General features: G+C 51.3%; 1 protein-coding gene across 5 annotated transcripts in view; it reads left to right on the top strand.

Annotated features, from left to right (window-relative positions):
* Positions 1-25247, top strand: part of RASAL1 (RAS protein activator like 1) — a 47874-nt gene that overhangs the window by 7445 nt on the left and 15182 nt on the right. The window contains exons 1-8 of one of the 5 annotated variants that reach the window (XM_082641506.1): positions 8829-9660; positions 10236-10349; positions 14438-14494; positions 16926-17039; positions 17198-17259; positions 22419-22548; positions 24618-24699; positions 24843-24974. In XM_082641506.1, coding sequence (XP_082497632.1) covers positions 10285-10349; positions 14438-14494; positions 16926-17039; positions 17198-17259; positions 22419-22548; positions 24618-24699; positions 24843-24974 — 642 coding nt within the window. In that variant the 5' untranslated portion in view covers positions 8829-9660; positions 10236-10284. Of the gene's footprint in view, positions 1-8828; positions 9661-10140; positions 10350-14437; positions 14495-16925; positions 17040-17197; positions 17260-22418; positions 22549-24232; positions 24700-24842; positions 24975-25247 lie in introns of those variants that run through there. The other 4 variants (XM_082641505.1, XM_082641504.1, XM_082641507.1 and 1 more) reach the window with 4 other exon arrangements.

The raw sequence follows: 25247 nt of genomic DNA, 5'->3' as shown, positions 1-25247 counted from the left end.
CCTTGGCAGGCTGATTCCCAACCACTGTGCCACCAGGGAAGCCCCCAGCATTTGTTACTTGTAGCCTTTTTTTTTTTTTTGCAGTATGCGGGCCTCTCATTGTCGCGGCCTCTCCCGTTGCGGAGCACAGGCTCCGGACGCGCAGGCCCAGCGGCCATGGCTCACGGGCCCAGCCGCTCCGCGGCATGTGGGATCCTCCCAGACCGGGGCACAAACCTGTGTCCCCTGCATCGGCAGGCGGACTCCCAACCACTGCGCCACCAGGGAAGCCCCTCCTGTAGACTTTTTAAATGGCCATTCTGACTGGTGTGAGGGGAGTAGAGTAACACTGTTTTAAAAATATTATAGTTAAGGGCTTCCCTGGTGGCACCGTGGTTGGGAGTCCGCCTGCCGATGCAGCGGACACGGGTTTGTGCCCCGGTCCGGGAAGATCCCACATGCCGCGGAGCGGCTGGGCCCGTGAGCCATGGCCGCTGAGCCTGCGAATCTGGAGCCTGTGCTCCGCAACGGGAGAGGCCACAACAGTGAGAGGCCCGCGTACCGCAAAAAAAACCACAAAAAAACAAAAACAAAAACAAAAAACTATAGTTACTGTAATGTCTACATCGTATAAAACAGCCCCCAAACATTTGGTTAGAGCATATTAAAAAAAAAAGAAAGACGGAGCTAAAATAATGTACATTTTGTCTTTGAGCATTTTGCATTAAGTTGTACATACTATTTTTCTGCATAAATTGATGCAAAGTTACAAGATTCATGATCTAAGTTTTCTTGATTTAAAAAATACTGAGGTAGAATTCACAGAGTAAAATTCGTTTTTTTCCACATGCAGTTCTGTGGGTTTTAGCAAATGTGTAAAGTCGTGTAACCATCACAGTTAAAATGCAAAATATTTCCATCACCCCAAAAAGTCCTCATGTCCCTTTGTAATCAACCCTTGTCCCCACCCAGCCCCTGGCAACCACTGACCTGTTTTCTATCCCTATAGATTTGCCTTTTCTAGACTATCATCCATGGAATTTATAGCCTTTCGAGTCTGGTGTCTTTCACCGAGCAATATTCATTTGAGATTCATATTGACGTGTGTATATTGACATGTATTTTTCACTGCTGAGTAGTATTTGATAACATACTATAGTTTATTTATCCTCCACTTGGGTTATTTCTAATTCTGGGCAATTATAAATATAGCCTGTTTCATGTGCAGTTTTTCTTTGTGAACAGAAGCTTTCATTTCACTTGCATATTTACATAAGAGTATGATTGATGGGTCATATAGTAAGTGCATGTTTAACTGTATAAAAAACTGCAAACCTGTTTTTCAAAGTTTTTATATTCACACTAGCAATGCACGAGAGTTCTGATTGTTCCATCTCTTCACCGACAGTTGGTACTGTCAGTTTTTGTAAAAGTCATTCTAAAAGATGGGTAGCTGTATGGATACGGCTTTTTTTTTTTTTTTAATTTATTTATCGCTGTGTTGGGTCTTCGTTGCACGAGGGCTTTCTCTAGTTGCGGAGAGCGGGGGCTACTTCGTTGCAGTGCGCTGGCTTCTCATTGCGGTGGCTTCTTTTTGTTGCAGAGCACGGGCTCTAGGTGCGCGGGCTTCAGTAGTTGTGGCACTCTGGCTCAGTAGTTGTGGTGCATGGGCTTAGTTGCTCCGCAGCATGTAGGATCTTCCCAGACCAGGGCTCGAACCCGTGTCCTCTGCATTGGCAGGCGGATTCTTAACCACTGCGCCACCAGGGAAGCCCCAGCTTTTGTTTTTGTTTTTGTTTTTGTTCTTGTTTCTGCGGTATGGGAGCCTTCACTGTTGTGGCCTCTCCCGTTGCGGAGCACAGGCTCCGGACGCGCAGGCTCAGCGGCCATGGCTCACGGGCCCAGCTGCTCTGCGGCATGTGGGATCTTCCCAGACCGGGGCACGAACCCGTGTCCCCTGCATCGGCAGGCGGACTCTCAACTACTGCGCCACCAGGGAAGCCCCCAGCTTTTTTATTTACAGATAATTGTAGATTCCTGTGCAGTTTAAGAAATAAAAAGAGAGATTCCATACTGCTTCACCCAGTTTCCCCCAGTGGTGACATCTTGCACAGCAACAGTCCAGATCACAACAAGGATATTGACATTGATACAATCCACCCACCTTATTCAAAATGCTCAGTTTTATAAGCACTCGTGTGTGTGTGTGTGTGTATGTGTATTTAGTTCTATGCAATTTTTACAATTTTATTTATTTATTTGGCCACATAGCCGGCTTATGGGATCTTAGTTCCCCGACCAGGGATCAAACCTGGGCCCCTGGCAGTGGAAGATTGGAGTCCTAACCACTGGACCGCCAGGGAATTCCCTCATTCTATGCAATTTTATCACATGTCCATTCCTATGACCGCCACAGTCCAGATACAGAGCATTCATCAGGAGGATGCTTCAAGCTAACTTTATATAGCCACACCCATCCCCTCCCTCCCGCCTCCCTAATCCCTAATCATCTGTTCTCCATCTGTATTACTTTGTCATGTCAGGGGTGTTGTATAGTAATTGGAATCATATGCTATGTAACCTTCTGAGATTGGCTTTTTTCAACTCAGCATCATTCTCTCTCTTTTTTTTTATGGATGAAGAAATTTTATTTTTTATTTTTAAAAAATATTTATTTAATTTATTTATCTATTATGGCTGCGCCAGGTCTTCACTGTGGCACGCGGGATCTTCACTGCATCATGTGGGATCTTTTAGTTGTGGCATGTGGACTCTTAGTTGCGGCATGCATGGGGGATCTAGTTCCTTGACCAGGGAATGAACCCAGAGCCCTTGCCTTGGGGGGCATGGAGTCTTACCCACTGGACCACCAGGGAAGTCCCTCAACATCATTCTCTTGAGATCCATGCTGGTTGTTACAGGTGTTTGTTTTTTTTTGATTGCTGAGTAGCATTCACGGGATGGATATACCTCAGTTTGTTTAATCATTCATGTTGGAGGACATTTGGGTTGTTTCCTATCTTTGGCTATTATGAATAAGGCCACTGTGAAGATTCCTGTCCTGCTTTTTGAGTGAACATAAGTTTTCATTTCTCTGGTATAGAAGCTCAAGAGCACAATTGCTGGGTCATATGGTAAGTGCCTGCTTAGGGTTTTTGCTTTTGTTTTTGTTTTAAATTAAGAAACTGCCATATTCTTTTCCAGAATGGCTGTACCAGTTTATATTCCCACCAGCGATGTGTAAGTGATCCAGTTTTTTTCTACACCCTCACTGCCATCACTATTTTTTGTTTTAGCCTTTCTGATCGGTGTGTAGCGATATCTTTGTGGTTTTACGTTGCATCTCTCTACTGGCTAATGATGATGAACATATTTTTATGTGCTTATTCGCCATCTGTATATCCTCTTCAGCAAAATATCTGTTCAAGTCTGTTGCCTATGTCCTAACTGGATTTTTTTAAACTGTTGAGTTTTGAGACTTCTCTGAGTATTCTAGATACGGGTCTGGATGTTCCAGAGAGCCCTCTGTTGGATATTTTCTCCCAGTCTTTAGCTTCTCTTTTTATTCTCTTCACATGGTCTTTTGCAAAGTTTTAAATTATGATGAGATCCAATTTGCCACTTTTTCCTTTGTGGATTGTGCTTTTGGTGTCAAGTCTAAGGCGGGTTTTGAACTCAGGCCATCTGGGTGTGGAGTCCACCCTCTTAACCACAGCACTCCAGATAGAGTTGAGCCCTTTTTGGATCTTTTCCTCCTTAGACCCATTCCCTTCCTTCCATCCCTAGAGAATACCATCATCTTGAAGCTGGTGTGAATCTTCCCTTCTTAATTTCTCTTCTTTTGGAGGTGGTTTTTTTAACAGTGTTTATTGAGCACCTTCTATGTGCCAGGCACTGTGTGAGGATACAGCAGTGGATAAGACAAAACCTGCCTTCATGGGTCTTAGAGGCTAATGGGGATGCCAGATGAATCAAATCACCCTGCAAATATGTCATTACATGCTGACAGGATTGCCAGAGGAGATGCAGAAGTGCAAGGAGGGAGTCAGGGAGGCCTCCTTGAAGAAGTGACATGTAAACCCTGAAGGGTGAGGAGGAGTGAGTGGAGGAGAGGAGGGGTATTCCAAGTACTGGGAACAGCATGTGCAAAGGCCCTGAGGCAAGAGGATATGGCCCCTCCTAGAAGAGAACAAAGGTCTGTAGGTTGGTGTGCAGAATTCTAGGATGAGGGTGCAGGTCAGGACTGCACAGGGCCAAGGAAGGGCAATACCTGGGCTAGAAGTGACAAACAGGGGATGGAGGTTCAGGGGGGTTAAGTGACTCCTCCAAGAGCGCACAGGCTGAGAGGTGCTGGGCCCTGGAGTTTGTTTATATATAGAGATAACCCATCCCTGCTTTGGAACTACTCATGGCTTGGAGGAGGTCAGGTCCCTACACACTTGTCTTCAGAAGGCTGGAGCTGTGGCTTTAGCTCTGTGGCCAGTGGATCTACCCCCCGACCCCAGGCCACAGCACTCCTCTCTGTTAAATGGGGCATTGCTTCCAAATGCTTCTGGGGCTCCACTGCCAAGCTGCTGAAGCAGGACCTCCCCCCTGTCTCTGTCTCCATGTCCTGGGGGATGGGGTGGGTGGAGCTGCTAAGTGACAGCAAGACACAACTTCTCAGCTGGCCTTGCCCTTGGCCACAAAGCCACAAGCTCTGGAAATATCCACTCTCCCCACCCCTCCATTCCCCCAACCCCCAGTCTCACGCTTGGGCAGCTTCCCCCTTCCTACTTCTCCATTCCAAAGCGGGGGCAGGGGGGGCACTTTGTGGAGTAGGGCTGAGGAAGGAGGAAGCCGGGTGCAGCCTGCGGACGCACACCTTGTCTTCAGGCTGTGGGAGGAGGGGACTTACAGGCCCTGCTTCCTGGCAGCCAGCCCGCAAGAGGGGCTTTGGAAATCCTGCTGCCTCCTGTCCCACATGGCTTCCTGCCCAGAATCGTGCCTGGAACTCACAAACGAGGCTTTGTGTTCCCGAGATAAAGAACACGCTCCTCACCCCCAACTGGTCCCGATCTTGGTGGCCTCAGAAGGGATGGTGCCACTTCCCAGCAGGGGAAACTGACGTCTAGAGATGCACAGGTCTGCGGAGCCAGAGGAGGGGTCTGTCTCCCCTTTTGGGAGTGAAGGTGTAGCGGAGAGGTGGTGAGTTGGCAATGTTAAGGCACCGTGGGGAGAAAGGGAGTAAAAAGGAATATGACCATTGCCACAAGGAGAGAGGCCAGATTCCAGCCCTCGAGGGGAATTGGATACTATTTAACCCAGACAGTGTCTTCTGAGTCCTTCTTATGTGCCAACTGGCGTGGGAGGCACTGCATGAATCAGTCACTGTCCCTGACATTTAGGAGATAAGACAGCATGTAAATCCCCACAAAACAAGGGAACAAGAGACCAAGGTCACAGAGAGGTGCCAACAGGCGGGCAGTGGGGGGCGGTCATCACTGCCTTCCCTGCCACCTTCCAGGCTTCCCGGAGGCTGTGAGCAGAGCTACGAAGCAAGGGCAGCGGGGCTTTCAGAGACCAGAGGAAGTACAAATTATTGTCTGATTATAATATCTGATTAAAAAGAAGCACATGCCATTAAGTCAGAGAAAGCCCTCAGTTCTGTGCTTGCTTTATTGTCTACATATCACTTCGTACTTCCCACTGAGAGTCTGTTCCTAGCTGCCCATTACTTTTGTCTGTATCACCCTCCTAAGAGCCCATGAGAGCAGGGCTGGGCTGTGTGTACCTCACTGTATCCCCATTGCCTAGTACCTAGTAGGTGCTCAATACACATTTGTTAAGTAAGAAAAGAATTTTATATATAATATGTAAACATTTTATATATATGAAAGGAATAATATAAGAAAAGAATTTTATATATATATAATACTTTATGGCATCAGTACCATGCCTACATAAGGTTGTATATACTGTGTTTTTCCCACGACTTGCATTTCTTTTTGGCTGCGCCACACTGCTAGTGGGATCTTAGTTCCCAGACCAGGGATCAAACCCATGCCCTCGGCAGTGAAAGCACGGAGTCCTAACCACTGAACCACCAGGGGATTCCCTATGACCTGCTTTTTTTTTTTTAAAAGCACTTTTCCTGTCATTAAATAGTCTTCAAGAACATAATGCCATTTGCAGCTATATATAGCTGGGACTTCCCTGGTGGTCTAAGACTCTGTGCTCCCAATGCAGGGAGCCCGGGTTCGATGCCCGGTCAGGGAACTAGACCCCGCATGCCGCAACTAAAGATCCTGCATGCCACAACGAAGATCCCACGTGCCACAAGTAAGACCTGGCGCAGCCAAATAAATAAACAAATATTGAAAACAACCCACATAGCTATCTAGTGTTCCATGGCACTGCTCTTACATTATCTGCACTTTATTTCACCCCACCCGTCATAATTTTCATTTAATTGTATCTGTGGGACTTAAACCAGGAAATAGGTAGATAAAGGAATGTAAAGGCTTTCCTGGTGGAAGAATAGGGCAAAGGTAGGATCAGGGGGTGGGGTGGGGGGAATATGAATAAAATCTTAAAGGTGTTGAATTCAGGAATGGGGTCGAGAGGGCCATGCAGCCAGGGAATCCTGGACCCAGTGGTGTGTTGTTAAATTGCCTCTCCAAAACAAATTGTAGTGTTTATTTGCTGATTTCCATGGTGCAAATTCTCCTCCTGTGGTTGATTTCAAGTTCCTGATGAGGCATTGCTGAACACGGGGTTGGAAGGGCGTGGGCACAGCCGGCTCTCAGGGACCAGTAGGCGCAAGCTTCAGCACACCCCTGTCAGTGCCCAGGCCTGATCTCCACTCTGGGATGAGGAGCCCTCTCCACTCTGTGTCTGTGAGCCCTCCCTGGGCCCCAGGCCCAGCATCTCAGACGAAGGGGGTGGGACTCGTCCTGGGTAGTGAGGCTCATCGGGGTGCAGGAGCCCAATCTTGAGATCTTGCTATCAGATTTCACAGCTGGGATGCAAACCCCCAGATTCCCCCAGCTCAGCAACTCGGAGCCGCACTGGCTCCACTGAAGTGTGGCCGCTCCATCCATCCCTGGAATTCAGGGCTGGGCCTGGCGCTCTGCCCCAGCCACAAAGTCCTTAGGACACAGCCTCAGAGCTCAGTCACCAAGTGGGGCTCAAGGTCAGGCACAGTGGTGGGATCAGGATGTTCCATTATGGCCGTGACACTTATGAGCACTTGCTGTATGCCAGGCTGTGCTGAACGTTTGACGTTTAATTCATCCCATCCTCACACCCAGCCTATGAGGTGGGCGCTAGTTTTATTCCCAATTTACCGATGAGGAAAACTGAGGCACTGAGAGGGTAACTCACTTGCCCAAGAGCATCCAGCTCATACCTGTAGGTGCCAGGATTCAATCCCAGGTGGGCTGAACGCTAAAACCTCTGCTCTTAAATCCTCAGCCCAGTATCTCCTCCCACTTGGCTTTACGAAGCACCTGCTATGTGCATCCCATGGGCGGTAGACTATGCACAGAGTTGACAAGAAGATGATAGTGGGTTTGTCTTGAAGAGGCTTAGAGGATGGGGAAGGGGAGGCAGCTAACCATTTCCTGAGCACCTACTATGTGCCAGAAATGATGCCAGGTGCCTTACACAGCCATCTTGATTAACTCTACAACAATCTCACGAGAAAGGTGAGACCCTTTCCACATGACAGCCCAGGCCTGGGCTCTCAGGAGCCTGCCTTCTTCTTTCCCAAATGGCCTCTAGCAAGTCACACTCCTCTGGGCCACATTTCCCCCTCTGGTTCCTTGACGGGAACTGCCCTAGGAGACCTCAAACCCTCTGCCAGTTTCAGGTCAAAGCTTCTCAGAACAACAGGAGGTAGCCAGGCCATTTGGAAAGTATGGAGACTGTGGCCACAACTCCAGGCAAATTGCAGGGTCAGACGCTGGATATTGGGTAGGTGACAGAGCTAGCTCCCTGGAGGCCTGGCTGGCACAGTCCATAGCCTTTGTAACCCTCCTGGGAGCCTGGGGAGGGGAGTCTGGGAATGTGACTTCCTGCTCAGCTCCGGAAGTTGGGCCAAGATGGCTGGTGGTGGTTTGACTGGCATCCCAGGTGGCCCTAGGACAAGACCCCCAGGTTCCATCAAGGGTCCCTGGGGGCTGGATAGCCTATCTGAGGTCTCTTTTTCAGAAGAAAAAGGTTTCGCCACAAGCTCCCACCTAGGTGAGTGGGGGCGGGGAGAGGCAGGACACCTGTCCTGAAGTAGCAGTCGCATAACAAGTACCATTTTCTCCTCCTGAGGATCTGGGGTAACTGATAAAGATTATGGGAGGGCTTTAACTACTCCCTCAGGGCTACCACTGCTCTGGAATCAATGCTGCATCACCCCTCATACCCTGTTGAAGGATGTTGCAATGCTTCTAAGCCTTGGGGCCAGCCCTGCTAGGCCCATTTCCCAGATGGGGTAACTGAGGCCCAGACTTTGGAAGGACTCACCAGATGGAGGCCAGCCAGGGAGAGAATTCCAGGGATCTGCATTCCTCACCAGCCTGGCTGGGGTGCTGGGTGGGAAGTCAAGGAGGGAGACGGGGAAGCAGATCACGGGGCTGCTCCTGTGGCTGGGCAGGGCCCTCCCGGAATTGCCAGTCTGGGCATTGACTCCCGAAATCAATAAGTAGAGCCTTCTCATTGGTGCCCAGCCCTTGGCTGACCTGACCAGAAAGAGTCCCTTCTGAGAACTCTTAGGTAAACAAAAAACTCATGCGCAGAGATAGTGTGTGTGTATCTGTCCTGGGACAGGCCTTTCCAGTCACATTATCACATTTAAAACTCGAAAACTGTGCAAACCTGGAGCTGTGGGAGCAGAGAAAAAGGGGAGAAAACCTCTGCCTGGCATGGGAGAACATCCCGGAAGACTTCCTAGGAGAGGTGATATTTGAGCTATGCCTTGAAGAACAATAATGATAATAGCAAACACTTTCTGAAAACTTCTTATGTGCCTGTCGGTGTTCTGAGATCTGTATCGGCTTCCTTCATATCTGTTTTATCTCATCTAATTCTCTCAAAACCCTGTGAGCAAGATACTATAATAACATGAACCGATGAGAAAACCAAACCAGGGCACAGAGAGGTTAAGAGACTTGCCCAAGACCACACAGCTACCAAGTGGCGGAGCCAGCATTCAAATCCAGAAAGGCAAATCAATGACTGTAAGACCTTCCGAGTGCTATTTAATCCCTCTGAACCTCAGTTTGTGTATCCATACAAGGGGGGTGGGGGAACTAGTACAATAGTAAGTAACGCATAGAATTATTGTGAGGACGAAGGTGAGAAATTCCTGTAAAACGCTTAGAACAGTGCCCGGCACACAGTAAGCGTTCAAACAATTGTAGATGACTTTTACCATCGCTGTGGTGGTGATCTTCAAGCCCTCCCCTCCCCCTCCGGCTGCGGCTTCCGCCCCCGCAGTGCCAGCCAGTGACGCGGGATCTGCCGCTCGCACAGTCTGGGTTTAATTGGAAACTAAAAGAGATGGAAGGGGATGTTCGCGGCCCCTCCCTTGACTCTGAAAAGGACCCCCAGGGAGAGTGTGACTCTCTCTAGCGACGCCTCCCGCGATCTCCGATACTGCTTCGGGATGGGGCAAGAAGGTCGGACCGAGAAGGCGGCGCCGGGATGGTAGGCAGGGGAGAGCCGGGGAGGTGTGAACGTGCTGGAGGCAGGGCAGGCAGGGGACATACTGTGTCTTCTGAGCCCGATGCCAACTCACTAGGAGCCTGCGGCCACACGCATCATGGCCGTGGGCGGCTCTCCACCTGGCAGTCCCAGCCTCCAGGCACCCGGGGCTCCGAGGCCGGTGCGCTCTCGCACGCTTGGCTGGGGTGCCGGCAGAGGGCGCGCGAGGGGGCCCGGGAACTGGCGGAGGGGGGGTGGGTGCCGCGGGAGGCGGGATTGCGGGGAGGGCCCTGGGCCGCCCCTCCCGCCCCCTGCCCTCCCCGCCTGCCCACCGGGAGCGCTGGACTAGAAGGCAAGGGCTGGCGGTGTCCCCCGCGCGCCCAGCCGGCTCGGCGCCCAGCTCCTACCTGTAGAGTCTGGCGGGGGCGCCCCCTCCCCCCCGGACACCTATCCTTTCTCCTCTTTCGGAAACCTCTCGCTCAGCTACCCGCGTGTCGGACAGGCGGCGCTGGGATCCCGGGACAGGGTGCCAGGCTCTCTGTTTGTGACACGTAGTCGCCCTCCCCGCCGCGGTACAGACTCGGAACCTGGACGCCCTCCTGGCCGGAAAGTTTGGGGCTGGGCGCCATGGCCAAGAGCAGCTCCCTGAATGTCCGCGTCGTGGAGGGCCGGGCGCTGCCTGCCAAGGACGTGTGAGTACCCCCGGGGCCAGTCGGGGATGGGGGGCGTGCCGGGCATGGGATGGGGCGGGGGTCGCCCATTCTGCGTTCCAGGGAAGGTCGGTGAAGTGGGCGGGGGTTCTTGTCTGAGACCGAGTATTGGGGCACATCCACCTTCATGGGGCAAGAGGCCCCACGCCCATCGCTTCCTGGTGGGAGGGGACACCAAGACTTAGCAGATGCCCCGCCCCGCCCCCAGGAAGGGGGTGTCTTTGTTCCTGGGACGTACTAAAGGGGGTCTTCCAGGGCTTCAGCCCTGGGGATTAGAGGGTCGGATTCTGTCAGAGCTGGGGAGGGGCTTTAGGTGGGGTTTCTCCAGGCCTGGGTGGGCACCTGTTAAGAGAACCCTGGAGAGGAGCCCCAGAGGGCCTGGGATCCAGGTGGCCCCAGGATTCCTCTGTGTGCATCTGGTATTTAGGTTTGCAGAGTGTCACCAGGTGGCCCACCAGCCAGGCCTGGGGGAGACTGGGGTCCTCTTGACCCAAAACCCTAAGCTCCCCAGCCAGCAGCTTCCAGCCCAGTGGGGACCTTCCCTGGATGCTAAGCCGCTTGAAGAGCCAACTTCCCCCTGCAGCCCCCTCCCTAGCCAGGTGTGATGGGGCTGGAGGACCCTCAGGTTGCCCTGAGTACCAGTCCTAGGCTGTGCTTCCCTCAGGGCTGAGTCAGCAGTTGCCGAATCAGCAGAATGGGGAGAGGGGTACCCCCCTCCAGCCTGGCCTGGAGCCCAGAAGGGGCTCTAAGGGTGTCAGCACCTGAAACAGGTGTGGGATCCTTGGCAGGACATTGGCTTTGTGACCTTGAACCTAGTCCTGTTTGGGTTTGGATTTCCCATCTGGGCAATGGAAACCCTGGACAAGAGTCTCCAAGCTGCATGCAGCTGAGGGTGGAGAACCCTTAGCATTTACCCGCTGGCCAGGGCGAGCAGGAACGTGGATTCTGAGCCTTCGCACAGGCTGGGGCTTAGCTATGCTCTCACTCCCCCAGCTGTGGGCCCCCAGTAAGGAGTATCCTGCCTTTGACTTCACGAACATCCCCCCTCCCCAACCCTGAAGCTGTGTCAAGGGGGAAGCTGCATAGAGCAGTTCTAGCTCCCCACATCCTCATCAGCGACCCCCCAAAAACACACACCTGAGGAAAGCAAAGAGCTAGCTTGCTGTGCAAATGCAGCATCTGGATGAGCCCCCTGATTCCCCTCTTATGAGATGCCCTCTCAGAGCACCCGAGAATTAGTGATTCTGGAACTGTCGAGGCAGTGAGGTCAGGAGTGGGGACCTGGCAGCTGCTGGGGGGCTGAGGGAGAGAACCTTCCAGAAACCAGGTTTCCATCTCACGGTGCTCTGGCCCCTCCACCAGTCCTGGGTGAGGGCCATGAGGGAGTGACGGATGTTGTCCTTGGACCCGGACATGGCTCGCGGGGCTCCCTCTACCTCTCCTGGGGAGGGAGTTGACTCATACCTGGTTCCTGTGTCTCTTGGCCACCCCTCCTCCCCCAAGTTCCCGGGCCAAGGTGAGCTCTGAGGTGGGCCACGCCCCAGAACCAGGGTAGGGAGGAGAGCGACTAAGCCCCAGTGGGGGATCCAGCCACACTGCCTCAGTTTCCCTGGCTGTTGGTGCCCTTCTTCAGAGGGGCTCCCTCAGAGCGTGCTGGGATCTCCATGCCCGTGGGGACTCTTAGATGGGTATGTCCTCTCTCCCCTCTCCTAAGGGAGAGGGCCCAGATTCTTCCTGAAGCCTCACCAGGTTTGAGGGGGTTTTGGCCTGGCTTGGGAGGAGGCCTCAGCTGATAATTTGAGAGTTATTTCTGTCATTAATAATAACAGCTATATGTCTTTGACGGCTTCCTATGGGCCAGGTCCTGTGTTTAACACTTCCTGTAGTCCTATTAGCATTTCCATTTTACGAATGGGCAAACCGAGGCACAGAGAGGCAAAGTCACTTGCCCAAGGTCACACAGCTGGGATTTGAACCCTGACTGCCCCCATGCCACAACCAGACTGGGCAGGCAATGGCCGATGGGCCTGCTTTCCCATGCTTGAGGTGGGGCAGGAGCCGTGGGAGAGGCCAAGGGTCTAGAGAGACTGAGGGTCTGGAAGGGGCAGCCCCCTTCCGCCACTGTTGCCCCTGCCTGATAGGAGCCTGATAAGGCCCTTGTGCGTCAGAGCCCTGGAGCTGACGTGCTTGGCTCCCATGAGAGACCCAGGGGTCAGGCCGGGTAGATGGGAGGGGGCGTGGCTCCCAGCCCTTTTCTATGGATCCCAGCCTATTTGTCCCACATCTGCTGCTGGGGAAACTGAGGGATTGGAGCCCGTCTAAAAGAAGCTCAGGGAGAGAGGACCCAGAGAGAGAAATGAGATAGAGGGGGTTACCAGCCACGGGGATCCAGGGGGGTGGAGCCCGATGGGAAAACTGAGGCTCCCAGGGTTACTCAGCCCAATGGATTTGGGATACATCAGATGGGAAAACTGAGGCCTGGGGCATTACGCAGAAGGGAGGTCAGAGGTAGAACCCAGAGAGGAGTTCAGAGACACAGGACATCAAGCAGTCTGAGGTGTTCAGGGTTGGAGAGCAGATGGGGAAATGGAGGTACACCCAGCAGAGGGAACTAGGGGAAGAGTCCACAGAGGGAGCCGAGGCATGGGGAGGGCTCAGCCAGCAGACGAGGTTGGAGCAGCTGTGGTGCCAGCGTCCCTCTTCCTGGGAATCCCCGAGGCATTTGTGGATCAGTGACGAACTGAACTGAGAGAGGGAGCAGAGAGATGTCGGGGGCTGGGGTGTCAGGGGAGGGGGCCATTTGGGCAAGGGATCGTGAGCTGGGGTGCAGGCATTGGTTAAGAACATGTGTGCTGAGCCCCACAGACCTGGGTTCGAATTCTGACTCTGCGGTGGTGGGGGGAGACGGGGGTGGGGAAATACAGCTCCTCCCCCAAGGAAATCAGATTTCGGAAGTTGCAGGGAGCCATGGAGACAGACACTAAACAGAGAGAAATGGAGCAAGATGATTTCACATGCTCAGAGGGATCCGAGATCAATTTTACACTGTCTACTGTTGGAGGATGGTGGTGATCAAGGACCACCTCTCTGAGGCAGTGACTTTTGGGCTGAGGTTTGAATAATAGGATGGAGCCAGCCATGACAAGATCAGGAACAGAGAGGGTGTCTTAGTTAGGTGGAACAGCAAGTGCAAAGGCCCTGAGGCTGGACTGAGCTTAGTGGAAGACAAAGGAAGCCTGTGTGATGGGAAGGGGGCGGGGGTGGGGGAAAGAGCTGAGGGCCCCTGGTCGATAGCTTGGGATGGACTAGTAACTCTTACTATGAAGGGGGGATGGAACTGGCTTTGGTTGGCCTGTGGCTCATGGCTACTCAAGGGGATGCAGCACATTTCTCCTACTGGTTGTTTTGAGGTCTGGGTGCCCTGGTCTGTGCCTGCCGTGAGAGCGGCTGCTGAGGTCCATCCCCGCTGAAGGCTGAGCTATGGGGAGTCCCCTCCCAGGGAAACTCCCAATGGAGAGGGCAATGCTTACCCTGAGGGTGGCGTTCAGGCACCTGTGGGGAAAGCTCTGGGGTCGGCCATGATGCATCGCACCATGCATTAGCTTCTTTAGCTCCTCCAACCGCCCTAGGGGGTATGTGAAAACATTACACCCGACTTACAGAGCAGAGAAACTGAGGCCCACAGAGGGAAGGGGTCTTGCCAGGGTTCCACAGTTAGTACACTTGAGGCCAGGGATGACTCCCCAGCAGAGCACATCCTCTGGACCACCGCTTCGGGCTTCCTGGGACCGGGACTCCAAATTTTCTGGCTTCATGTCTCAGTGTTCTATTTCTTTGGGTGGAAGCCCAGGGTCCATTCAAGGAGGTCCACAATGGGTGGGCTGGGCAGCCATGACACCGTCTGCTGGTCCCCAGAGGTCCTGCCTCCACTGAACTTGCTGTGTGACCCTGGGCAAATCCCCTCCCCTCTCTGGGCCTTAGTTGCCCCCATCTGTAAAATGAAGGCAGATTGGGATCCCCACCCAGGGCTGCTCTCTCCAGCCCGCTCCCCAAACCTCCTCCTTCCGCAGGTCTGGGAGCAGTGACCCCTACTGCATAGTGAAAGTGGACGACGAAGTGGTGGCCAGGTGAGGAGGGGAGGGCAAAGGGAGCAGGGCTGGGGGCCGGGGCTCCGTCTTGACCTGGGGAGTCCAGGCACAAGAATTCACGTTGAAAAGAGGACCTGGGGGAGGGCAACGTTTACCCCAAGGGGTGACTCGCAGGCCTGATGGTGGGTGCTTTGTGCCCTGACCATGGGCCCAGACAGAGGGGCCGCCGGCTCCCCTCTCCATCTGGTCCCACCAACTGGCCGACATCTTCCCCCTTCCCCCTTGTCCTGATGATGTCCCTGCTGGCGTCCTGGGGCTGACTCAGTGGCGGCCAGATTGTACCTTCCGCAGTGGCCTCCCCGGGGACGGGCATCTCATGCTTGCCTGGGCTGGCTGGTTCCGGGCCTGCTGGGTGCTGCGGGCACCGGAGTGTGTACGTGTGTGTGTGGGGGTGTGTGTGTGTGCATGTGCGCCTGGCTGGGCCTGCTTGTGAGTGTGTGTCGGCGTGTCGGAGGGCTGGTGTGAATGCCTGCGACCACTGGTGCGTGTCCCTGGGGGTGTGCAGGCTCAGAGGTTCACGTTGTGTACCAGCGTGGGGGGGGTATACGTGTGTGTGCACACGTGGGCTGCCGTGTACACGCATGTGTGCACCAATGTCTGCTTATTTGGGTATACAGGCGCCACTGTGAACACATGTGAGGATGTGAAGATGTTTGGTGTGTGTGAACGAGTCTCGGGCTGGGGAGACATCGGGCTGGGCTGTGCTGTGCTGGGCTTGGTTGCCAGCCCTGCAGGCTGAAGGACGGCTCTCAGTCCCCGCAGGCCTGAAGGGTGTGGGTGGGCTGGCGGCTGAGGCCTTGGTTCCTATGGAGACAGCAGGATTCAGGATCCTCCTGGCACCAGTTCTGGTCCAGATGGGCCGGGAGCTGGGGGCAGGGAGCCCGTGTGGGGGAGGGTAGCCTGCAGCACACCAGCCGACCACCCCCCATCATTCTCTCTGTGCTTGTGCTGCCCCTTATCACATTCTGTGACACCACCCCCAAACCCACAGACTGATTTTCCGTGTGACCCCAGGCTGTCACCCCCTCTGGGCTCTGAGGAGCCTCTCAGCTCGGGGGCTGGGGAGCCTGAGGGGACTTCTAGCTGAGAAGAGGTCAGGGTAGCGGGAAGAGGGTGCTTGGAGAGGAGAGTCCGTCTGATGGTGGGGCCCTGGGCTGTGTGTGTATGTGTGTGTGTCCACGTTCATACTCTTTGTTGGGGAAGAGTGTGTGGAAGGGAGGAGGAAGGCAGTGGCAGGTGTGCAGACCAAATTTTGCAACTGTAAATTTTGGTGTGTCTTCACTGGGCAAAGTAGGTTCTTTTCTTCCCCCATTGCGTAAAGGGAAGTGCATCTGCAGAGGTGCTGTGGTGAGATGTATGGGTTTGTCTTGGTCCCTGACCCTCCTGGGGTTCCCCCTGCTTACTGGCCCCTGCTGACTTCATGGTCTCCTGGCCCCTCACACTTCCCTGCCTCCCAACCACCGTCTTCTTGTTCCTCAAACTCACCATTCCTGCCTCAGGGCCTTTGCATGTGCTCTTCCAGCCATGTGGAATACTTGTTCTCATCCCTTCTCCCTGCTTTGCCTGACTAGCTCCTGCAGGAAGCCTTTCCTGACCCCTCCTATCCTCACCCCAGTGGGCACCACTGAGCTAACCAATCACAGAACTTCTTTCACTATGTCACAAGGGCTCAGGAGGGAGCACCAGTCTGCTGAGCGAGGCTCTGTGGGGGTGGGGACCTTGGCACCTCTTCCTCTGATTCCCCATAGCCCCCAAGACTTGGCACATAAGTCAGGGTGAGTGTTTATGGAGTGAATCAATGAATGGATGGGTGGAATTGTGTGTCTTATCAGTTACTGTGTGACAGTGTGATTCTGTGTGTGTATCTCTGCTGCGTATCACCCTATGTATGTGAGTGTGTGTCTGTGGGTCTATGTGTGTCTCCATGTTCGGGCATTTCTTTTCTCTGTGTCTCTGTGTGAATGTTTCTGTTTTCTCTCTGTGTGTCTGTACGTGTCTATATGTAGAAACACACAAATGTGTGTTTCTAGAAAATTTTGAGGATGCATATGTATATCTGTATATGTGTGAATGTGTCTCTGTGTCTCTGGCTTCCTTGATATATCTGTGAATATCTCTGTTTCAGTGTGTATCCCCATGGGAGTGTGTGATTGTGTGTGTGTGTGTGTGTGCATGTGTGTGTTGAGGTCCCTGGGTGTGTGAGGGTCAGGGTTTCTGTGTGTATTTGTGTGTGTCTCCATGCCTGGATTCTTGAGTGTATGAGTGTGTGTGTTTGTAGCTGTATTTGAGTGTATTTGAGTAGCTCTGGGTGTGTATGTGTCTGGATCCCTGTGTGTGTGTGTTTGTGTCCCCAGGTATCTGCTGCCTGTGTGGCCCAAAGGCCCTCAGCCCCCCATGTCCCCTTTTGCAGGACAGCAACCATTTGGCGAAGCCTGAGCCCCTTCTGGGGGGAGGAGTACACAGTGCACCTGTCCCTGGATTTCCACCAGCTGGCCTTCTATGTGCTGGACGAGGATACCGTGGGGTGTGTGTGCTGGGGACCCAAGCCTGGATATCTGAGGGAAGGCGGGACACCCCAATACATAGTACCCACCCACCCAGCCGTTGACGCCTTGCCTCCACCTCTCCACGGGTGGGGCAGGGGTCCCTAAGTTGGACCCTCATCTGCCTGCCTTTCTGCAGGCACGACGACATCATAGGCAAGATCTCACTGAGCAGGGAGGCCATTGCAGCTGACCCCCGAGGTGGGTGAGGGGCACTGGCCCCCGGCCGGGCAGAGGGCAGAGGGGGTGGCAGTTGTAAGGGCATAGCCAGCAGCACGGGGCAACACAGAGCCTTCAGGGGAAAATTATCTTGGTTGTTGCTTTTGTTTTTCATTTTAATTTAGTTCGTTTATTGAGCAGTTAGCTTATTTACATAGGTCAATATTCAAAAGATAAGATTAGCTGTGAAACTGTCCCTCTTACCCCAGCTACTTCATTCTTTTTTTTATTTTTGGCCGCACTGCACGGCATGTGGGATCTTAGTTCCTCAACCAGGGATCCAATACACGCCCCCTGCAGTGGAAGCGGGGAGTCTTAACCACTGGACTTCCGGGGAAGTCCCCCCGGCTACTCCATTCTCATCCTCAGTGTTGTCAGTTTCTTGTATGTCCTTCTAGGGACATTTTAAATATATGCAAGGAAGTAACAATAGTAATAGGAGTAAAAACATATAGTGCTTACTGTATGCTGAACGCTTTCTAAGTGCTTTACATGTATCAATTCACTTAATTATCGTAATAACCCTAAGGGATAGGTACTCTTGTTATGCCCACTCTATAGGTGAACAAACTGAGGCACAGCGGGTTAAATAACTTGCCCAAGATCACAAAGTTATTAAGTGGGACAGCTGGGATTTGAACCAAGTTGTCTAGTTCCAGAGTCTGTGATCTTCACACTATACTATATGTGTTTTTATTCTCTGCTTATAAGAATGGTAGCCTATTAAACTCATCGGTTCTGTACCCTGTCTTTTCACTTCACCATGTACCTTGGAGATCTTTCCATAATGGTGTCCCCAGAGCTTCCGCATTCTTTGATCTTCGTATGACTTCATGGCACTCCATTGTGCCATCCAGTGATGGATGTGCCATCATTTATTTGGCTGGTTTCCTCTTGATGGACACTTGGGTTGTTGACAGTCTTTTCCTAGTTCAAACAATGCTGCAATGACTAACCTTGTACAAACGTGACTGCACACATATATGCAAGTTACATCAATCAGCTTGATAAATTCCTAGAGGTGGATTTGCTGGATCAAAGACTACCCACATTAGCACACTTGATAGTTATTATAGTAATTAAGTTACCCTCCCTGGAGGAATTAACAGTTTAACCCATCCTGTACCCTTGCCAACAAATACCAAACTTTTGGATCTTGTATCTGATAGGTAAAAAAAATTGCCTCTTAGTGTGGGTTATTTTGCATTTCTCTATGAGTGAGATTTTTTTTATTCAAACAGAAAGTCACAAAAATTATAATCATCCTCATCAGTTCACCCAGTCCCATGTAATTAATTTTTTTTCATCTTGATCTTTTGTTAGCACTTTTATGAATTCATCAGTTTTCCATTAGAGGTCTGAATCTATGAGTGAGATTGAAGACCTTTTTATATATTCAAGAGTCACTTTATTTCCTTTTTTGTCTATTGTCTATTCACATTGTATGTGTATTGTTCACCCACTGGGTTGTTGCCTTTTCTTACTGATTTGTAGGAGCCCTTTACATGTGAGGAAAATGAACTTTGTCATATTAGCTGCAAAATGTTTTTCTCCCTTGTGGCTTATATTTTGACTTTGCTTAGAATGTTTTCCAGAAGAACATTTGTTTCTTTTTCTGTAGTCAAAAAATTTTTTTGGCTCTTGATTTTCTGTGATACCTAAACGGCTTTCTTTTTCTTTCTTTTTTTTTTTTTTTTTGGCGGTACGCGGGACTCTCACGGCTGTGGCCTCTCCCGTTGCGGAGCCCAGGCTCCAGACGCGCAGGCTCAGCGGCCATGGCTCATGGGCCCAGCCGCTCCGCGGCATGTGGGATCCTCCCGGACCGGGGCACGAACCCGTGTCCCCTGCATCAGCAGGCGGACTCTCAACCACTGTGCCACCAGGGAAGCCCCTTAAAAGGCTTTCTCAACCCTAAGATTAAGTCAATTTTTTTTACAAGATTCTTTCAAGCAACAATTTGTTTCCTTTTTTTTTTTTTTTTTTGCAGTTAAGTCTTTCATCTATTTGGAATTTACCCAGATACAAAGTATGGGGTAGGGATTAAACTTTACTACTTTTTGTCTAGATAACTACTACTTGTCTTGACACCATTTACTGAATAATATAATAATATATTTTTTCATTAGCGTTAGTTGACAGCCTAGTGCCAATCATCATAATCATCACTCCTATTTAACGAGGGCTTATTATGTGCCAGGCACAGTGCTAAGTACTTTACATTTAGTCCTCACGACACCAAATGAAGTATGCACCAGAATGATCTCAAATTCACAGCTGATGGGAAGTGAGGCTCGGAGAGGTGGGGTGACTTGTCCCTCCTAGATGTTGCAGAGGTGGGAATTGACACCAGGCTGTGCCTGCCTCCTAAGTCTGTGTTGTTAACCTGTCCACTGAGCTGTCCCCAGTGTGCCTCAAACATCCACCCAAGGGGGTGGAATTAAATTAATGACATATAAGGCTTAACTTCAAGGAACTTATGGACAGATAGAAAAATAAAACGCATTTACCCAGAACAGGGAGGAAGAAAAAAACAAAACTGTCATGTGTCTGTGGGTGCCTTTTATTTTTTAAAATGACTGCAATGTGGGGTGGAGGTATGTGAGGCATCACTGACATGATAGAGGGCAGTGAGGGCGAGTGTGGTCAAGGAAGGCTTCCTGGAGGAAGGGGAATGAGTTAGTTCTTAAAGGTGCTCTGGCAAAGATGCTAAGGCACATCTCCATGGATTCTCTTCTAAGGTCAGGTGTAAGCCAGGCCAGGTGGAATACTTGATGGGGGTTGAGTGGGGAGGAGGCCAGAGTCTGGACTTTCTTCTGGAGATGCTAGGGAGTCATCGATGGTCCCTGAGTAAGACAGTGAAGAGATTGGAGCCATAATATCAGAGGACGCACTGACAGAAGAGATTAGATACATTTTCAGAAGGTTTCTGGGCTGCTGTGTGGATATTGGATCACAGTGGCACAGGAGTAGATGTGGGAAATCAATTAGGTATCTGCTGCAATAATCAAGTGAGAAAAACTGATGGCATCCTGGACTTGGGGGTAGCGGTGGAGCTAGAGAGGTGAGATGCAACTTAACACTTCCGGCAGCATGAGGGAACTAGATCCTCAGAGGGGCCCTCCTGCCACATAACAGTGAGATCCTGAATTAGATGCGATTCCAAATACATTGTGGAAAGGATGTAAAGAAGGAAAAAAAAACCCTCAGTGTTCCCCCCCCGCCTCCTGCAAATCATGAACTAAAACCTAATGGGGAGTGGTGAGCAACAAGCAAGGGAATAAGGAAGGATTTCCCTGAAAGTAATTGTCAATATCAAATTTGCAGTCAACAAACAGACCGAATCTTAGGCTAGGAGGAAGGCAGATATTACTGAATCTGAGAATTCCCCATTAGATTGAGACCCTTGAAAGGTTCCAGAGTAAGCAACCACCACTGCTCTCCAGGGATAAGCATCTTCATGTTGAATTTCCCACAGAGTGAGCTCCAACAAGCATGACTTCACAAGCAAAGAACACCACACACTCAAGGAAGTGTGCCATGCCACCATGAGCGAGAGTCAGCAGAAACAATGGCCATCAGCTTTAGACCCATAAAGACTTTAGATTTTGTATTTATGATTATAGAAATTTTAAAAAATTCAATAAATAAACTAATCACCAGAAAGGGCCAGCAATAAGCATAATAAATTAAAGCAATACATTAAAAAAGCAGACTGACTTGGAAAAGAACCCAATCAAACTTTTAAAGATAAAAAGTACAATTGTTGGGCTTCCCTGGTGGCGCAGTGGTTGAGAGTCCGCCTGCCGATGCAGGGGACATGGGTTTGTGCCCCGGTCCGGGAGGATCCCACATGCCATGGAGCGGCTGGGCCCTTGAGCCATGGCTGCTGAGCCTGCACGTCCGGAGCCTGTGCTCCACAACGGGAGAGGCCGCAACAGTGAGAGGCCCCTGTACCGCCAAAAAAAAAAAAAAAAAAAAGTACAATTGTTGACATTGAAAACTAAGTGGCTGAGTTCAACAGCAGATCGTTCATTCAGAAAGAAATGATTTAAACCTTAGCCCAGAGAAATGAGAAGGAAAGTGTAAAAGAGAAGTTGAAGGCATAGAAAATAACCAAGAAGGTCTAATATTCATTTAATTGGAGTCCTAGAAGCAGAAAATAGAAAAAGCTGGGGAGAGGAAATGATAAAAAAAATTGACGACCTGGAATTTTCCAAAACTCAAGGAAGGGCATGAGTCCATAAGTAGAAGACGCACAACCTGTACTAAGCAGGATAAAAAAAAAAAAAAAATCCTTACTTAGACACATTGTGGGGAAACTGCAGCAAACATTAAAGCCATAGTCCTTAAACTTGGAAAAGATAGACCATTCACACAAGATCAATTATTAGGCTGAAATAACTTCCCAGTAACTACAATCAAAGCTGGAAGTCAGTGGAACAGTATCTCTAAAGTGTTGAGAGAAATGAGAGACAGAGAGGGAGAAGGAGAGAGGGAGAGTTTAAGACTGAGACTAAGATTGACTTGATTCAAGCAGAGAGCCTGAATGAAGGCTCAGAGATAGGAATGTCCAAGTTTTTTTTTTTTTTTTCCCTTGGTATGCGGGCCTCTCACTGCCATGGCCTCTCCTGTTGCGGAGCACAGGCTCCGGATGTGCTGGCTCAGCGGCCATGGCTCATGGGCCCAGCCGCTCCGCGGCATGTGGGATCTTCCCGGACTGGGGCACGATCCCGTGTCCCCTGCATCGGCAGGTGGACTCTCAACCACTGTGCCACCAGGGAAGCCCCCAAGGTTTTTTTTTTGAGGGGAGAGTATATTGGGACTAAATGATGCAGGGCTTTATATATCAGGATGAAGAGTGTGATAGTACATGGTTAGGGGCATTGGCCCTAGAACTATACTGCCTGTGTTTAAATCCTAGCTCTGCTGTTTACTAGCTGTGGGACCATGGGCAAAGCTCCTTCCTCGCTGTGCCTCATTTTCCTCATCTGGAAGTAGGGATAATTACAGTACCTACAGCAGAAGGCTAGCATGAATGGTCCAAGACTCAATACCTTTTTAATGTTAATTGAATTTTTAAGTTAATGCAATGTCTAGACCACGGTAGGCGCTTAATGAATGTTAGTGCCTGCGCCCTCCAGGAATTGATAGCTGGATCAACCTGAGCCATGTGGACCCTGATGCAGAGGTGCAGGGTGAGATCTGCCTGGCCGTGCAGATGCTGGAGGATGTGAGGGGCCGTTGTCTTCGCTGTCACGTGCTTCAGGCCAGGTATGGTCATGATGGGGGATTGGATGGGGAGATGGTCTGAGAATGAGCAGAAATCCACTGGGTCCTCCCAGCTGCCTTGAGTCCACCTCTCTCCTGGCACACTTCTGGGCTCACAACCAGGATCCTTGGCAGGCAAACGGTCCAAGCTCACCAGGTTGCAAATTTCTTGGGTTAAAGCACAAGCAAAATCTTTGTTGGGGCCCCAGTGACTAGCAACCAAAGGCCAGATACTCAGGATGACCAGACAGATGAGTGTGGAGGTGTATTAATCAAATTGTAAGTGATAGACACCCAATTCATACTGGCTTAAGCAGATTGGCTTGTATGAATGACATGTAGCTTCAGGCATGGCTGGATCCAGGTGCTCAAACAGTGACATCAGGAATCTGTAGAAATAGATTCCTTGGATGTCTTTTGTATTAACTTCATCCTCAGACAGTCTCTCCCCAGGTAGGGGCAAAGATGACCCCAGAAGCCCCAGACTGGCATCGTATCAACTTGTCAGCTCCAATGGAAAAAGAACTTCTGTCTTTCACCATTTCCAACCAATATCCTGGGACTAATTCTTACTGACCCAGTCTGGGGTACATGCCTGTCACTAAACCAATTATACTGACTCTGATTGGTCAGGCCTGAGTTCCAAGCCCATTCCTGCAGTGGAAGGAGGGATCAACCCACAAAAGTCATGTGGACTGGGAGAGAGGGAGGGATAGGTCCTGTCCCAAAGAAACATAAGAAAGGAGATGGATGCAGGACCAGTAAAACCCACAGATGAACCTCCAGGGGCACCAGCTCCTGGGGTATTCATCTTCCTTCTTGCCTATTTATCACTCCTCTCTGTTTCTCAGCTCCCCCATTACTCTATTTCCTTAAATACTTCCACTCCTCTTTTCCCTCCCATCTCCTATCTTGTTTTCTGCCTTTTATTTCAACACCTTACTCCCTCGACCCTTACTTTTAGGCCAATCCTTGTCCAGGTTGGGCTGGATCTCTATTTCTAGTTTGCTCTGTGACCTTAAAGCCCTTTCTTGCCCTCTCTGTGCCTCTCCTACAACCTCCAGATTTCTGTCCCCAGCTGGGGCTCCCTGGAGTCTGGATGGAGTAGCAGGCAGGCACGGGACAAACAAAAGGACTCAGTATAGGGCAGGGACACCTCATCTGCTCTGTGCCCATGACTTCTTCCCCAGCCACAAAGCTGTGCAGGATCCTTGCAAGCAGGAGAGGGACTGATTGCAGTCGCTTAGCAACTAGGCTGGCTCCTAGGAAACCAGAGAAGGCTTTGGATGCCGAGCAGGGGTGGGAGAGGAGCAGTGGGAGGAAACAAGCAGCCCCTGGGTGTGTGTGTGGGGGAATGTCCCTGGATTTGGGGGACCTTGGGAAGGAGGGGTGGGGGAGGCTGACTGGGGTGAGCCTTTGAGTTGTCATGGCAACCAGAGGCAGGGGGTCCCTGCTTCATGCCTTTTCTTCGTCCTAGGCACGGTGTGGGCATGAGTGTTTGTTGAGTGAGCTGAGCACTTACCACCTGCCGGCTGCTATGCTGAGCCCTTTACACATATTGTCACATTTAACCCTTGGCCCTGTGAGGTTGGTCTGTTATTACTCCGATTTTCCCGATGAAGAAACTGAGGCTCAGGGAGGTGAAGTAAATTCTCCCAGTGTCACCCAGCCAGTGAATGGAAGAGTCAGGCTTTGAACCCTGGCATCTGGCATCTGGTTTCCCATCCAGGGGCTCCAGGGAAACTGAGGCTCCCTTCCCCCTCCTCACTGCACCTTCACCTGCTGCTTTGTGATGTTCAACTTGACCTTTCTGTGCCTCAGTTTCCTTCCCTAGAAAATAGGGGCATAGTAGCGTGTCCTCGTAGGGTAGCATTAGTCAATGGGAGGGTACTGGGTTTGGATGGGTCTGGTGAGGGATGCTCCTCGCTGGATCCCTACAATGGGGTAGTTCGTTGCCTTGGAAACCAGCAGCATTTGAATGGTCTACCCTGAACCCCCTTTCCAAGGTCCAGCTTGGGTCTTGCTCCTCAAGGGTCCTGTGATCCCCCACCCCTTACTTCATGTGTCCCCAGGGACCTGGCCCCCCGAGACATCTCCGGCACATCTGACCCATTTGCACGTGTGTTTTGGGGCAGCCAAAGCTTGGAGACTTCGGTAAGTGGTGTAGCGGAGCCGGGAGAGTGGGGCATCAGATGACCTTGGGAAAGCCATTTAACCTCTCTGAAGCTCAGTTTTGCCATCTGTAAAATGGGGACAGTGGTCCCATTAGCACTCTCTCTCACTCCCTCCTCTCCTAGACCATCAAGAAGACTCGCTTCCCACACTGGGATGAGGTGCTGGAGCTGCGGGAAATGCCAGGTTCCCCATCCCCGCTGCGCGTGGAGCTCTGGGACTGGGACATGGTTGGCAAGAATGACTTCTTGGGCATGGTGAGCACACCCCCCCCAACACCCCCTCCCCTGACACCCTCCATGGCTTCCCATTGCCTCCAAGGGGGAAGGGGGAGATGCGCTGGGCGTCTTCGGGCTTGCTTGGAAGGGTAGGTGTGAAGGCTGCCTCATCAGGTCCCCTGGCCAGGCCTGGGTGATGGAGTGCCATTGGTCCACTGGTGCAGGAACCTGTCCAAGGTCACAGGGTGGGCCCAGATTCTTATTCTGGGATGAGAATACCTACGATGACTGTGTGCTAGCCCTGTGCTAAGT

This window comes from Mesoplodon mirus (genome assembly GCF_964341445.2).
Source record: "Mesoplodon mirus genome assembly, chromosome: 13".
NCBI lineage: Eukaryota > Metazoa > Chordata > Mammalia > Artiodactyla > Ziphiidae > Mesoplodon > Mesoplodon mirus.
This window is presented reverse-complemented; position numbering and strand designations above follow the sequence as displayed.